The 16,992-nt window shown below is 37.7% G+C and overlaps 1 protein-coding gene across 1 annotated transcript in view; it reads right to left on the bottom strand.

Annotated features, from left to right (window-relative positions):
• Positions 1 to 11,149: 11,149 nt before the first annotated feature.
• MMRN2 (multimerin 2) overlaps positions 11,150 to 16,992 on the bottom strand; it is a 21,776-nt gene continuing 15,933 nt past the window's right edge. Inside the window, exons 4-7 of the mRNA XM_010185889.1 lie at positions 16,801 to 16,863; positions 15,450 to 15,623; positions 12,460 to 14,355; positions 11,150 to 11,651 (exon numbers count right to left, since the gene is read on the bottom strand). Coding sequence (XP_010184191.1) covers positions 11,263 to 11,651; positions 12,460 to 14,355; positions 15,450 to 15,623; positions 16,801 to 16,863 — 2,522 coding nt within the window. The 3' untranslated portion in view covers positions 11,150 to 11,262. The remainder of the gene's footprint in view (positions 11,652 to 12,459; positions 14,356 to 15,449; positions 15,624 to 16,800; positions 16,864 to 16,992) is intronic.

The raw sequence follows: 16,992 nt of genomic DNA, 5'->3' as shown, positions 1-16,992 counted from the left end.
CCTCTTCATGGACAATGGGGGCTTCATTGTGCTTGCCATCCCTGTCTTCTCACTCAGGGAGCTGGGTACCCAGAGTACTGCTGGTTTTCATACTAAAGACTGAGGCAAAGAAGGCATTAAGTACCTCAGCCTTTTCCTCATCCCCGGTCACTATGCTTCCCCCTACATCTACTAGAGGGGGGACACTCTCCTTAGCTCTCTTTATATTGCCAATATATTTATAGAAACCCTTTTTATTGTCTTTAACAGCACTAGCTAGATTAAGTTCCAGCTGCGCTTTAGCCCTTCTAATTTCCTCCCTGCACAGCCTCACGGTAGCCCCGTACTCCTCCTGTGATGCCTGCCCCTTCTTCCATAGATCATACACTCTCTTCTTTTCCCTGAGCTCCAGCCAGAGCTCTCTGTTCAGCCAGGCTGGGCTTCTTCCCCTCCAGCTCGTTTTCCAACACATGGGGACGGCCTGTTCCTGTGCCTTTAAGAGTTCCTTCTTGAAGAGTGTCCAGCCTTCCTGGGCTCCTTTGCCTTTCAGAACTGCATCCCAAGGAACTCTGCCAACCAAGTCCCTCAACAGGCCAAAGTCTGCCTGTTTAGAGACGTGGTTGGCAGAGTTCCTTCGGAGGTTTGTTGTGTGTTGGTTTGTTGCATAAGGTATTTCATGGAATATGAAGAGATTTCTTCATGTTTGTAGATTTCCTCTTTTTTTTTTTTCTTCTTTTTTACTGATGCATTCCTTGGAAAGCCATGGTGTAACTAAAATACTAAGGGCCACAGCTTGAGCACTGTAAATAAGATGTAACTATTTCACATAGCAAGCTAGTATGCCATATCCTTTCTTCCCCAAAGTCTTGGTTCTTTTAGGAATTCCCAGGTTTTTCCATATTATTTTTTTTGTCTGCTGAAAGAACTTTTGCCACATCTTCATTTTCAGTGAAAAAGTTCTCTACAGTTTTCTCCCATATATATGGGAATTTTTCTGCGTATTGCTGCCATTTTTGTATCACTTGTTCTTCAGTTGTAATGATAAGTTCTAGTAATGCATCTTCATGACGCTAAAAAACACTTCAGTTAGTTGCAGCTATTGTAATATACAAGGCAGTGAAGCGGAGGAAAAAGGAGGGCTGGGAAGTGGTGGTGCTTTTGTTTTTTGTGGGGTTTGGTTGGTTGGTTTTTTCAGTTCATCTCTTTATAATAGTTTTCTATCAGCAGTTTTGCAGGAAGTGTAGAAGTTGCACATTTGGACTTGAGTTCTATAATTTGGGCATGACAGTGAATCAAAATTGTACACCTCTCAGGTCTGTTGGCTGCTGCAATACTGTTCCTTTGTTTTTTTTATTTTACAGTGTTTAAGAGCAATATTGAAATTAATGTCTGAATGCTGGGCTCATAATCCTGCATCGAGGCTGACTGCCTTGAGGATCAAGAAGACACTTGCCAAGATGGTGGAATCACAAGATGTAAAGATTTGACATAGTAAATTGTTGGAGAGCAAAGCTGGACTCCTAAGTCTTTTCACTCAAACGTGAGTGAAGACCTATGTGGAAAGAGGAAATAACTGAGATTCAGTGTATTTTCTCAGCACACTTCTACAGGCTGCTAATCAAACCTTTCAGTACTTCAGAGACTGCGATACTGAGAGCTTCTATACACTACATGCTACGTATATGGACAGCCTTGATAAGATATGCATTTTGTTTTTGTTTGAGCTGCATTGAGACTTCAGTCATACTTAATGAGTCTCCAGTAAAACTCTGGATACTGAATTGAATGTTCAGATTACAGTGCTTTCTGTGAAAGCCTAACAAGCTATACGGATTCAACAGAGATGGAGAATATAAGCTTTTTTTTTTGCCTTCTACCTGATAAAATCTAGTCAACCCATACCGAGTTTTTGTGAAACAGCCTGTAGGATATGAATCTGTTTGTGATGCTACTCAGTTTAACAGTTCCTTATGCCTTTATGTGTGTGCCAGGATTATGTTGCTGTCATTTGGAATAGATATGAAACCATTTAAATGAACAAAGTTTTATAGTCAGGGGTCCATGCATTTTGTGGCTCCACAGTCTGAGATTTGCTGCAGAATTTACTCCTTGCCGTTAAATTACCTTTCAGAACCTCAGCTTTAATTTTATTTCTATTTTTGTTTTGATCACAAGGAGAACTGCAAAAGTGTGAACCGTTAATAAATTAAGGAATGCCTACCTGAGTCTGTAGAGAGCTTGAAACAATCTCTCTTAGAGGTATAGACTGCCTTGGTCATCTCATTTACAGCCTGGTGGGCTCCATAGTTGGCTAACTGAAATTTGGCATGATTTTCACAATGCCACATGCAACCAGTGTTTTTGTTGTAGAATGCATCTTAAGAGAAAAACCATTGGTGATGTGTTCTGCCTTTCTGCTTTATTTGGGCTTCACAGGTAGATGTCTGACGTGCTCGGAACTTTTTTCCATACAGGATGGCATTAAGCAGCTGTAGGAACATGCTTTTTCATCATCTGACAGAGCCAGGCAGAAGACAACTTTTGAAAGGTTTAAGAACAAGTCTAATGTACAGGCACGAAAAAGGGAAGGCATAGTGCAGGCCAGGGACTCAGAAGATTAGAGAATACAGTAAACGCCAAGACCAGGAGAACTGAATATGTGAACCGCTGAAGATAAGATCCACAGCACACAGAAGATTTTGACCTGGGTTGCCCTGATGTAAATGGAGGAGGCTACGTCTGTGGGCCACTTAGTGGGCAGTTCAAAAAAATTCAAGATTTGAGGCAGGATAAATCAGCGGGTGTTTTAAGTTCTAGTTGGGCACATTTGGGAGGAATGGCATTGAAAGATAATTCATGAAGATAATGTAAGTTAACATAATTGCAAAATTTGGTCCTATTATACCGACTGTTTGGAAAAATACAACTACAGGAAAATCTACTTCCCCCCTTTTCTTCACTGTTCCAGACAAGTTGGTTAAAAACCAGAACCCCTCCATGAGGTTACTGTAAGGCAGAATTAGTGATTTATAACTCCTTTGGCACTTCTACTTTGAAGTTAGAAAAAAAGTACCGTAACTGAGGTTGAAGCTTCAAATGCATGAATCATCAGACAAATAAACACACAGTTTTGGAACCATTGAACCTGTTTGATAATTTAAGTGCCTATAACTTTGTACTGTAAATCTTGTCCTAGATAACTTTAAAAAGGGAAGTTATTTATACAGTGTGTTTTGTCCTTTAGTTAAAAACCCTAGTCGTAGGTACCTGTGTGCTGTTAGATACACGCGCGCACACACATGCCATAGTCGAGATTTGAAGCAAAAATTAGGAATAATATAAAAATTGATGAAAAAAATGTTAAAGCTTCAGAATGGTTTATGCCAGATTATTTGTTGTCTTAAAATATGTACATGGGGATTGTTTTGATACGTCTTTAAATTTCCCTTGAAGATACAACTGATAGAAAACAATGTAATGCAGAACTGATGTGATTTGTGGGCAGTTACAACCTTCTAACCGTATTTTTTTGTTCTAATGCTGTAGTTCACATAATGTAAACAGGCAAAAAGATTGCAGTATTTTTATTTTCTATTGTGATGTACAGACTTTATTTAACAGTTCTACGTATTTTTTAGCAAACTAGCTATTTCAAAGGACGCTTATTTCTAAAAAAAATAAAGTCATTACTTTTGTTCAGTAATGCCTTTAAGTATTAATATGTGTTCTGGCTGAAAAGTTCATAGGTGTCAACTATGGTTTTAACTTATTTGAAAACAGCAAGAGATATTGTGCCACAATCCTCATGATAAAGGGCTTTTAGAAAGAACATTTCTCCGTCCATTGCCAAGAAATATGAGTTAGAAATTGTTCATCATGTCTTTGCGCATAATTTTTGCACAATTAGATGGAAAATATTTGGTATGAGCCAAAATAATTAAGGGATAAGCTTTTTTTTTTTCCTTCTCTAGGATTTTTATCAATAAGAAGGTAAAATGTTTATGTAGGTACCCTGCTAGCTTAAACTTTCAGAGCGTGGAGGTCTATTTAAATTAACTCATTCCTATTTAGAAGATTTTTATATTTCTTTTAGAAGTTGCCACAGCATTATTAGCTGTAAACTTGTTTTGTGAATTTTTAAATTATTTTTTCCCAAGTCGTCAGGAAGTCATAGGTGGAAGTGTGGATTTCAATAGTTATTAATTATTCAAGTACTTTCTCCTCTGTTTAGGCATTTGCAAGGTAATAGGATGGTGATCTTTGGTAGACATCTTGAAACTTGAATTGATTTACACATTCATTTTAACACAGGAGTGAGCTGACTGCTGCAAAGATGATCTCTGAGAGAGAAAAAAATACTTTTGCCTTAAACTTAACCTTAATTTTTCAGCAGTTCAGTGACGAGGGTCATACTCAGACATATCATGCGTCTCCAGTTGTCATTGTCCTGAACAGCAGCTGCTGGGTCTTTAGCATTCCTTCATGTTCCCTGGTATTCTAAAAAATGTTATCGCTAAAGGACCTGGTTGCTTAAAGCACTCGAGCACATATCTACGTTCCATGCAAAGTCATTCGCTGTTTGGAGCCTACGTGTGGCTATACTGGTATGTTGGCGATCATTTGAAAAACACCAACTGTGCTCAGAGCTAGCCCATTCATTTTTACATAATTAAGCATCCTTAGTGTAGGTTCTAAAGCTAAGTTGTTGCTTTATGCAAAGCTGTAGAGTTCAGAGGCCTTCAAGTTCAGGGAGGATAATAGGATTCCTCCATTGGAGTGTGATTAATCTCATTTCGTTGGTCAAAATTTTAAGCATTTCTCATCCAAAAAATATCCCTCAAAATAGATAAATGTGTTTTCTTTTTTTGTTGTTGTTTTGTTTTTTTCAAATATAAAAATCAGAAGTGTGGGAAATACCTTGGGGGGATATCAAGACTGTGCCTTGGCAGTTCTTATGACATTCCCATATGGAGGGGGGGTTTTGGTAGTTTGGTTTTTTGGTTTTATTTTATTTGACCTGCTCCATGTGATTTCAGTTAGGTGGAAAATAATTTGAGTCACATCCAGAATTCTTACTGTTACAGCAACTGAAAGGAAAGTTTCTGTGTTCCTGGTTAACTTGTAAAGTCTGCAAGAAACATCGTATTTCTACAGAAAAGAATGTAGACTTACATTTTTAGTTTATTTTGAGTTTTATTCAATATTTAATTTTTTCTTGACTTTTACTCAAGGAACTGACAGTTTTGCCAGTATCGGTCAGTTTTCCCCAATTATTTTCTCAATTAGTCTATTTTGAAGTATTCAATAAAGTGAAAAATCAAAACTCCACAGTAGCCTAGATTCAAATTTTAGATCTTTATCTAAATGACCATTTGAATGTGTTTCTAAAACCAACCATATGGATACATTTCACCTCCTCTATCTTCACAGACTGTATTTTAACAGTCTAAAATGTTTGAAAAGCAAAGGTACAAAGTTAAAAAGAATTCTTTAGCTATTGTATATATTTTTAAAGGGAAGTTATGTGCTCATCTTCTGTCAAATATTAGAATGATGTAGCACTTCCTCATTCTTCTGACAGTGCCTCTGAAGTCAAAAGTCTTTATCCTGTGCCCACAATCTTTATTCCAAATAGGGGTGGTGTCTAAAAAATGTCTGGCAATGCTGCACAATACCGTGCTTTGTGGAGCTATGGTGTATTAACCTTGGTTGGTATAGCAGAAGTGGCGTGCACATTACTTCTGATTTTTGAAAAAAGTCTCATGTAATTGTTGCTTTGTAATATTTGACCTTTGAATGCAATTATAGAAGCCCACATCATGTACTGACGTTTGTGCTCTGACATGCCATGCCCAACATGAAATGTACTATATTGTATATAAGAAGATTAAATAACATTGTAGTTAACCTAGAGAAGATGTAAATAAAATATAAAAGAAGAGTGGAACAAGACAAATGGTCACACTCTTGTGTGTGTTATATGCCAGAAGTGTAGAATACGCCTTTAAAAATGTAACACACTAATGTATTTTGTACAGCATCTGCTTTAGAAGGTGCCTTATTGAGTTTACCATGAATTGCTTGTTCTGTACACAGATTATGTCCAATGTATCATTTTTAAGTAAATAACCTTATTTTAGTACACATTAGTTACGTGTTTTGTTACTATAAGATTTTGCCTTAAAAATGTAATGACTTGGAAATCATAATACTGTAACTAAATAATTTCCTACTTTTTAATACTTTTGTTTATGGCTTATTTTCCCCCATAGTCTTTAAGTTGTTAGAGATCACTTTTATTGTTCAGTGGTGTTCAGAGTGACTTCATGCTCTATAAGTTCAGGCTCTGTATTCCTTGAACTAAATTTGAGCACAACAGTAAAACCAGTGTTTCCCTCTCCTGATGTTTATCCTCGTTTATAGCAAAGCCAGAAACAAGTCAAAATTGAGAAATCCTTTTATTTGAGCATATGCAAGTTCACTACTTGTTGGTTTTATCCACATAAATTTGTCTCAAGCTCCTCAGGTAAAAAGAGAAAAAATAAAGGGATGGGAGATTGTGTAATTGGTTTTTGATCCCTCTGTGTACAACATTCTTTTTGTGTAGTGATACCCAAATTAAGAGATTTGGGCTAGTATACTTACATGCTGTTGGTTACAGAATTATGCAGGTGCTTCTGTATAGCATGCTAAATTCGCTGGTTTTTATGATTCAAGCACATGAAGACCAGCCCAGGGGATATCACATCTGTGAGTACACAGTTCTATAAAATCTTGGAGTTCGTTTTCTCATTGCAGAAATGTAGTGAGTACTGCTCTCCATAGAGATCATTTTTAGTTTGCAAGCATGAAGAAGTAAGATCAATTTCTGTTCTCCTTTTGACTTTAATCAGGAATAATCTTAGCTTTAAAGATAGTTTCTTAGAGTTCCTAGAAAGTTTTTATATCTGAGCACCATAGAAACTGTGACTAGCATATTATGAAGATATCACTTTTCTTCTCTTGTAAAGTCGTGTTAAATTCTTGCATCACAGTTCTGGGACGCACAGTGGAAGACTCGACTGTATGTAGTTTTAAACCTTTTTTCCCTCAATACATAATACCAGGAAATTATGCTGCAGAAAGATTTGGTCTCGTTATGATCAATATCTTAGCAAAGTAGAGTTATTTATGGTTGTGGCTATTGTGTAGTTTGTGGAATATCTTCACTGATTACACTGATGATGGTTGGGTTTATTTATATTAGCGATCCAGGAAGATATAATGAAAATACTGTGAGTAACTGAAACTTTCTGCACAAGGCTTTGTTTTGTCAAGCACTTAATTCCCCCCCCCGATGTTGCTTCTTTAAATGACCACAGGATGGTGCTATGTCCTAAAGAAATGAAGATCCTTTTGGGAAAAAAAAAATTGGGGTTTTGTTAACTGAAAATAAATTCTACTTCCTGCTAATAATAAATATCAAAATGTTTGTGTACGGTTATTCTTGACCTCTATATATAAAGTGTGTTACTGATGAGCTTGCATCAGTATTTAAGGACTGAAACAGCCATAGCCAGTGACACATCTAAAAACCCCACACTTTGTGTGCAAGTCAAGAAGCATACTAAGTAGTTGGTGAATCGAATCACAAGCTTTTAAATAAATTATAGAAGTGTCACTAAATTCAAAGGATCAGATTTAATTCTGTAATTTCATTAGTCTCTTCTGCAGCTTTATCTTCACCTCTCCCCGAAATACCACTTCAGGCTTTCTCACTGGTGTTGATGTAGTAAGTCAACACCAGCGGTGAATCTGAGTCGCGAGAGGAACACTGCTGTGGGTTGACCACCTCATGAATCTGCCTCATGAGGGGTGACCACCATGGACTTGGATACTGGCTTGATGTGAATATCTGAAATGGGTTCAGATTTATCTGACTGCAGAATTCAGGCACTGATGAATCTATAGAAATTAAAATTGTTGATATAAATGGGTACTTGTGAGTAAAGTAAGGAGATCATCTTAGTGACGGAAAAGAAAAAGTGAGACTTTAATTTTAAAGTGTAAAGCACTATAAGATACTGACATAAAGCAGTAAAAGTTTCGGCAACAAAATAATTATGCAAAGGCATTAAGATGCAAAGTTGGTCTTTATCTTTTTATAAAACTTAGTGATTTGATCTGGAAATCCAGAAGCCTGAGCTATCAGCAACATTTTCTGGCAGTTACAGGATTTTTGGGAAGTACTTACAGAAGTTGGAAGCTTTCTTTTTTTTTTTTAAAAAAAATATGAGGCTCAGGTTGATGATACATATATATACATCTACATCTCTGTATCCTGGAGTGATGAGCATACATGTTTTTGTGCCTATCGGTGCTTGACTGATACTGCTGTCAGGCATGCTGGTCTAGATGGTCCACTGTGAGATAACTGAAGCAGCTTGTCTGCTCTTACAGACAAATCTCTTTTCCTAATGCCTATGGGCAGCTTTGGTTTTCATGTTTGAAAATCCCCTTTTAATCCCCTGAGCCAACCAATAGCTGGTTTTTGTAATTGTCAATTAATTATCCTTGTCCTTTTGCCATTTTAGTGGCAAATTTTCCTTTCCTTTAGATTCTAATTGGGAGTCTGCTGTCTCTTCATTAAAATTGTTTCCTCTAGTTTGTTTCCTAAAACAATGGTCATGGTGATGTGTCTATGTTAATCTTACAAAATAACTAACAAACCACTTCTCACCAGAAAAAAGGCAAACAAAAAAGCAAATGTTGGGGGCCAGAGGGGAGGTTTAAAAACATTTATACCAGTAGCCAATTAGTTTGCATGTATTTGAGACGTGATGATGTATTTGATGATGGTGTATTTGAGAGGTGTTTAGATGGAAGTTCGTTAAAAAGCTAATGTATTAGTTTATTTAAAAACCCACTACAACCCAATAGCTTAATCATCTTGTTGCTTGAGAAGCAAATCAGGCTTCCTGGCTTCTGCAGTCAATAGAATGTTTTAATTAACCCATTATCTTTCATTAATTTTTTGCTTCATAGTCTGAAAAGGAGTGTTCCAGTCACGTATGTTGTCATTGTATATACAGGTGGCTAATTTAAGCACATATTTGAAGAATACAGATATGAAAATGGCTGTATTAACATTGTGTTCACTCTGGAGTTGATGATCTCTTATACTTTCCTGGCTTATTCTTCAACAGAAGTAAATTCTGGTAAGCACAATGATGCTGAACCTTTAAAAGTCCTGTCTGGATGAACTGCTATCCTATCTACTACCTACTGTGTCCTTTTCCAAGTAACTGTGTGGTTTTCATTCCAGCTGAAGCTTTCTGTCAAAGCTTTAAAAACAAGCAACGTGTTTTTAAATACATATATCCCCTTTCTAAATACATATATCCCCTTTCTCTGTTGTATTGTGGAACTTAGCTGGTAGCTGTAGAATTGGTGTGCACCGAAGATGGGGTGTTCCTTGAGCTGCCTTGACCTAGGCAGCACACTTGGCTTGGCACTGCAGAATGCTGCCACCACGAAAGGCCGTAATCGAGGATTACTGGTAAAGATATCTGGATCACCCCAGTGTAGGAGCTTTGTACTGAAAGAACTCAATCTTACTATTTGATGCTTTCCTTCTTTTTTTGACATTTCACCTCTTCAAATATTTCTCCTCTTCCCTCAGATACTTGAGCAACCTGTGGGACACTGAGCTCGTGGGCGCTTTGTGCTGCCTGACGCAGAGCAGTGCAAGGCATGGCTCCGTGCTAGATAAGTAGGGAGGCTCGGCCTGATAATGTTGTGTGAAAATCAGCAATGGCTAGGAGTAGATGGGAGAGAATTTTTAGTTTGCTTTTCAGAATGGAGAACAACAATCTCAGCAAATCAGCTGAAATGGCTTAGTAGCTTTATTTCAAAATATACTGTCTGCTTGTCCAACTGTTGTCTTAAGTGCAATGTGTATTGGTACCAGTGTGTTTTTTAATTATTTTGTTGTCTAGCGTTGCTTAGAATACAAGTAGGTGGGGAGAAGACCCCTTTAACAGCAGGATAGATTTATGTTAAGAAATGCTACCTTAAAAGGGCATAAAATACAAAATAAGACCTTGCCTTTTTAATAAAAAATATTGGAAATTTGTAAACACATTTTATTTTGGCGAATTGAATTGTTTTAATATTGTTTTTGTAAGGCATTGGGATAGACAAGGAAAAATGCCACAATAATCAAACTTCTGTAAAGTGATCGCCTTGAGGATATTTTATTTGACAGAAGAAAAGTTTAGGACATGACCAGACATGGTTATCCTGAGATTCTGGGAATTAAAAAAACCCTCTGCAGTTCAGAAATTCTACTCTTAGGTTTACTCTAATTATAAATTTGTTCTAGTCAACAATGACAGCAGACCAATGAGCTTCCCTTTTCACTATTAATTTTCTTTGCTGCTTTGCTTCATTTTATATTTTTTACTAAATGCTGAACTCTGGGTTGAATTCGCTATATTCTTCTGTATTCTTTAGAAATAAACTGCATTTTCACCAATATTTTTTGAATATTGTTGACATTTTCCCAAAGTCTAAATGTAGATGTAATTCATCTTAACAATGTAATATTACTACTAAATTCTTGCAGTGTAGTTGAAATACGATGCAGGCCTAGAACCGAAAAGAGCGGGCCGTTTCTAAGATCCTAGTTTACAAATACTGGCATAGGGTGCATCTTACTGAGTGTGATCGATCTCTTCTAGTGTTCTTGTGCACACATGGAAACATTGAATTGGAGTGAGTTGCAGAAGTTTCCAAGACAGTCTGCGACTGCCTGTGGTCCACAGAGAAGGGAAAGGTAAAATTGTCCTGGCTTCTTGGTTTTAAGCTACTATTCAGAAAATATGAGAGTTCCTATATACAGTCCTTCCTAAAATCTTTCCCTTGCCAGTGGTGAGGGCGTTTGCCATGGGAGGATATTCTTTTGCCAGGGGAAAGGAGAAATTATTTGCGTTATAAGTCAAGAAAGTCCCACAAAACACTTTTTCTAATTAGGTGCAGTTCTCACAGTGGAACCATTTGGGAATGTGTGTGCTGATACATTTGAATTCCAAACTATTAGCTTATCACTTGAAAAAAAATCCTATTGCTGCTCATAAGCAACTAATCAAAAGCCAAACACTTCCAGAAAAGAAGCATGAAGACAAATCTAGGGTAGTGCTATGTTTAAACACATGCAGTAGGATGAATACATCACAGATGAAGCAATAGTGAATTGGTCCATTGCATCTATGGAAAGATATCAATAAAACAAAATGTCACTAATCAAGTTTTAAATATTAGGAATCCACCCATTGTTGTCCCAGGTGGACTCCGTTTCACTACAGAGCCCTGCAACAATTCAAAGCATACTTTCTCCCCCTTCTCCATTTCTGCCATAGCAAAAGTAGTCATGGTGTTTCCATTTGGTGTTTTCCTTTGACTACTTGAGAGAGTTCTTTTGTACCCACGGCTAAAGGAGAGTTGTCCTAATGCTGGTCCTGAACCAAACTCCACAGAGATGACAAACAGGTAGACACCTTTATGCGGTGCTTTAAAGTAGCCGTGTTCAGGGAAATAGCTGTTTCCATAATTGAGGTAAGTTTCATTAAACCTCAGAGTTTTTTCTTTATCATTTCTTTCTGAGAATCCCACATGGAATGCCACCAACAAGTCTGAAAAAGAAAGAGGAACAGGATTTTAGCAGTGAGCACTCTTTTCTCCCCAGGATCATCAGAGTGGGAGATAGGATGGAGCCAAATCAGGCCTTACTTCTGAATGCTCCTTTGTAGAGCTAGATGCTTGAAATAGGTTTGTGCCTGGAATTAGATCAAATGGTTCCCTGGAAATATCTGAACCACTACTCTTGGAAAAGTATAGGGCTGAGACCACTCAGGAAAAAAGAAAGTAGTCCACTTTTGCTATCCTAAAAATAAACTAGTTTGAATACATTCTCTGCTTATTCAGTCTTAACAACAGTTTTGCAGCACAGATGCCCGAAGAGGCTGATTTTTGCTCTGTTATACATATCCATAACAAGGGTGACAGTCATAAAAGCCAATGCTAAAGCTGTGGTGATTGTAATTACCAGTTGCTCATGGCCACGTGTTTACAGGGAAAGGGAACTGCGCAGTCACAGTGAAGTATAAGCTGAGAACTTGTCTCTCAAGCTTAGCCATGAGAGAGAGTGTGCTCTCTGGTCAGTTCACCCTGTTCCATTAGTACAAACGCCAATTTCCCAGCAGCTGTAACAGGTTTAATTTTATGGCCTTGAGCAAAGTGCAAATGTATCAACTTGGTTCTTACTCAAGCTGCTTATTTTGATGGAGGGGGAGGATGAAAATAATGTCAGAACTTCTCCCTCTAGCATCCCACAAAATAACTGACGGGTCTCACAAGTAATACACTGTGTGTGTGGAACTTGCAGCAGGACCCAGAAAGAAGCTAGACCTGCACATGAGCGAGTAAAAGTAAAGAACCCACCTTTTTCCAGAAGTTCTGTCGGCACTGTATTTCTTCCACTTATCGTTTGCATATTTTCTCTGTGCTTCTCAGGCTTTTTCTTGTCTCTTTCCTTGTCTTGACCTTTCTGTTGTTTTCTCACTTTTTTTGTCAGCATTGACTGAATCTTTGCAACATCCAAACTTATATTTGAGGTGACTAATTCTTCATTGCTTCCAAATAGCTTTTTAAAGATCAGCAGATGTTCCTCCAGATTCCGCTTGATGGTTGCTAAATCTACTGAGAGAGTTTCCACAGAAATGTTGAGTGGCTCAATTACGTTTGCTATTGTATGATTGCAGCAGAGATTTGTGTAACCTCTGGATTCGTGCCTCTTGATTGCCAGGCTCAGGTGTTTAATATCATTCTTCAGTGTCATTATATCATTATAAGCTGAGCTATCCAAGGAATCATCTTTGACAGCCTCATAGTTAGGCTCCATATGTTCTACGATGCTGCGTTGGCTACTAACTTCTATTTGCATTTCTTCTTTGGGATGTGTAGGAGATGTACGAGTACCATGATTATTCTGTTGACTTCTCTCCAAGAGAGGAAATCTCTTGATAAGAGATTGTAAAGTCACGTTTTGGTCTTGGAGTTTATCTGAGATATGTCTGAGGGATTCTTGCAGCTGAAATACTGATGTTATTAGGATACTGGGATCTTCTTCAAACAAGACTTCCATTAATTCTTCTCCCAGTAAAGCCTCCAGTGCTGCTTCATGTCGCATGGCATCTTCCAAGAGAGAGCGGAAAGAGCTGTTGAGATACTTGATATGTCCATGAATTTCTTCATCTTTCTTCTTCAAGAAGTCTATGTCTTCTGAAAAGGCTGTAACTTGTGACTGAAGCTGTCTGTTCTCTTCTTGACGGAGGTTAAGGGACTGATGGATAGATGGAAAAGCTGAGGAGAGCTCTTCAATTTCATTCCTCAGGAGATCTCTGAAAACTGACTCTAAGCGTTTCATATCCTTTAAGTTTGCTTGAGTGTCTTCAAGGGAATAAGTGATATTCTTTAAATCTTCCTCTAGTTCATCAGTGTCAGAAGATACTCTCTGGCAATTGCATTCCTCCATGTACCTCAACAGATCTGAGTAGTTTTCCCGAAGGTTTGAGACAGTATAGTTGAGGTCCGATATCTGCCTTTCCATTGCTGCTTTGTTTTCTTCCATAATAACTGATTTCTCCATTAAAGTTATTGTAAGATCTTCTGGCCTATAGTTTGACATATTTTTTTTTAACTCCTTAAACCACCTCTCTAAAACGGCAATATTCTGAAAGGCCACATCTGACTCCATGTAAAGTTCTTTAAGCTGCTTTGCGTGCCCTGCCAGAATGTCATTTATTTGTCTGATGGTTAACTGGGTATTTTCGTCTTTGGGACCATGATGGGAGGAGAGTTCTGTTAAATTTTTTTTCAAAGTCTCAAATTTATTTTCAAGATTATTCTGCTCTTGTTTCATGTTTGCTATGCTGTTGTTCAAAGCTAAGAAATGGGACTGCTGCATCTTATGAAACTTCTTGAGCTTTATCTCAGTGTCTGCCTTGGTCATGGTGAGATTATAGTAAACGCTAGCCTGCTGCATTTGCAGTTGGTTCTCTATATCTCTCTTCACCTGATCAACTTTCACTATGTTTTCTTGGACTTTTGATTCAAACTTAGTTCCCAGCTCCTGGAATTCCTTCTTGGGCACAGTGCTCTCTTGGAATCTTTCTATGCTTTTCTTGTTGGCTTCCACGTCGTGGGACAGGTTTCTTACAATGTTCGAGAGGTTCTGTAAGCTTCTGTTGAAGCTTGCCCACATTGGGTTAAAATGTTTCCTTAGGAAATTCTCCACATGGGGAAATAAAGCTTGCTGTAGAAGCCTTTCATGAGGATCTGTTAACACAGTTTAAAAATTAGTTTAATTAAATTTAAATTCTGCTTTTGGAACACATGTTAATCTGGCCAGAGTAACTCAAGTGTGTATTTTTCTGTAGTAACTGCGCAATCTTACTTCCCAAAATCTGACCAGATGATAAATTTTGACAAATGGAAAAATAGCCTAATTTAAAAATCAATGTTGCTGTGAAGCACATTGCGTCTTTCAGTCTGCAGACAATAACTTAGAGACATATATATTGGCTGCCTGTTTAAGCCATTAAATTACTGCATTTTGAAAGCCCTGGACAAGGAGTTTTGTAAGTGACCGTAACTGCCCCCTTTCACAACAGCTCTTAGCTGGTAGGCTCTAATGTTGTTCTTTTTATAATGCTATCCACAATGCACCTTCTACTTCACAAAGTTAGACAGCATCTTAACAGCTGAATATTCTAGGCCAGGACTAAATAACTTGAAAAATCTGTGAAGTATCTGTACTAGGTGTGAATTATACAAAAACTTGATTTCTAGATTTCATGTTCAAACTTTAGTACCTTGAAGTTCACTAATCACAATAGCCTGTGTCATTAGAAAATGTTTCTGCAAGCCAATGGCTCGCATTAATAGTTCAAATTTGGTAGCTCTTCTTCTCCCACTCCTATATAAAGCAGGAATAATGTTCCAGAGAAGAGTTGAATATTACATTGCTTTACATACACCACTCTGGTATTCCACACAACAGAGCATGAGTATCAAAAAAGAACAGAAAACAAACCTAAACTCTGCATCCCCATAGAAACGAAGCCATAGAAGCAGTATAGTAAGCTAACAGATTTTTAAGTATGAGCGGCCTCTTTATTCTGAGACTAAGGCATATTTGGAAATTCCAGAAAAGTGCAAAGGAATCTGGCTTTCATTTCATTTCCCATTTCAATTTACACTTGAGTTTGGTTCATTCATTTGTATTGAAACTGCATCCATTTTTGCTCTCTTTAGAAACAACCAGCAGACCAAGAAATATCGAGGTATTTTTCTTTTCAGTCTTTCTTTCTGATCTGCATGGTTTTGCAGGGCCTATTGGCAGGCCGGTAATTCTGCATCAGACCTCTCACCTGAATTGCTCTGGTTCACTTCTAATACCATGCTTGTACCGTTGTTTTCAAATATTCTCTGTAAGTCACCTAAGTTGCTGACTGCTTGATGAATATCACTTTGAAGATCATCCAGTAATGCCTCATGATTTTGAATTACTTCCAACATTTCTCTTGAATCCAAAGGTGTTGACACTAATCACAAGATTAAAAAAACAAAGTCATGCAATGGCATGCAGCAACCAGGCGACAGGTTTTCCTACAAGACCTCTGAGAACTCCTCTGTACCTTTTTCTCCGAAAATTTTGCACTGACATTTAGGGGGTTCGTTGATTTGTAGCACCTAAATTTGCATTTTTTTGCAAAGATATTTTTTCAACAGTGATGAAAACTTAGTATGTTTAAGTTTTAACAGAAGAACTTCAGCCACACTAGCCATGATGGCAGTAAAATGCTCTTCATCTACCTACACCATAGAAATGTTCTGGAATAATAACTTCTTTCAAGCCAGTTGACTGAACGGATAGCAAGGTTTAACAACCCAGAATAAAAGGACAATGGAGGTGTTTTACTAAGGAATCAGAAGCATAGGGTGTAAGTGTAATAGCGGAGTCTTGTTGGGGGGCCCTTTAAATGATGTTATTCTAAATAAATATCTGTTAATTTGAGCTGTAGATTGCACAGTGTATGCTGAGAGTTGCAGAAACTAGTATATCCCAACTGAGCCCTCCAGGGTGACTCTTATTTTCCAGGGTTCTCTTTGACATTTTGATCTAACGTTTTATATACTTAAGTCCTGTAAAGCAACTGCTTATTCATTCAGTGCTGAGAGCATAGTGTAAAGATGACTCTCTTTCAGGGCTGCAAATACCACCCTAAAGCAGATTGATAGAAGATACTTAATAGAGTACCTGAGATATGAATCTATGGTATCTCAAAATAATAATCTAAAAGCTACTGGGCAGTTGCTCTATAATAGCATTTTGAATAGATTGTTTTTCTGGTAAGACTTCTGAGCATGATGTGCTTTCCTGTGAATCTGCTTAGCAGAGCAAGGGGTTAAACATCCATGCCACTGAAAGGTTTAGTGCTCTGTACCAGCTGGTGTTCTCACCAGGCATCGCTGATGACCAGCCAGCATACAATTTCGAAACTTCTGGATGTGTTGTCTAGAGCATTCATGTAGTATTATACCAAAAGCCCTCACTGATGCCAATAAATGTAGTTGTGTAAAAGCTTTCCCAAAAGCTTTCACTAGAAGTATTGTACATAGCTTATCATGTTAAAATCGCAGCTAAAAAAATGGCATCTTTTTTCTGATCTGTGACCAAGAGGTAAAAGAATGGCAAGCAAAATAACTTCAAGCACATACTGTGGCTGGAGAACTCCTGCTGTCCTTCAGCTTGATTTCCTGGCACCAGAATAAAATTGGGATCTGCAATTGAGATGTAAAACATCTATGAAAATGTTTTAGATGCGGAAACTACTACAGTTTAACAAGGCAACACAAGGCTATTTCATGTGTAGTGTAACTGATGGAGAGACAGGCTTCTACACTGCAGGT

This window comes from Mesitornis unicolor, unplaced genomic scaffold (assembly GCF_000695765.1).
Source record: "Mesitornis unicolor isolate BGI_N332 unplaced genomic scaffold, ASM69576v1 scaffold10656, whole genome shotgun sequence".
In the NCBI taxonomy this organism is placed as follows: domain Eukaryota; kingdom Metazoa; phylum Chordata; class Aves; order Mesitornithiformes; family Mesitornithidae; genus Mesitornis; species Mesitornis unicolor.
Note: the sequence above shows the minus strand (reverse complement) of the source record. Positions and strands in the feature narration are given on the sequence as shown.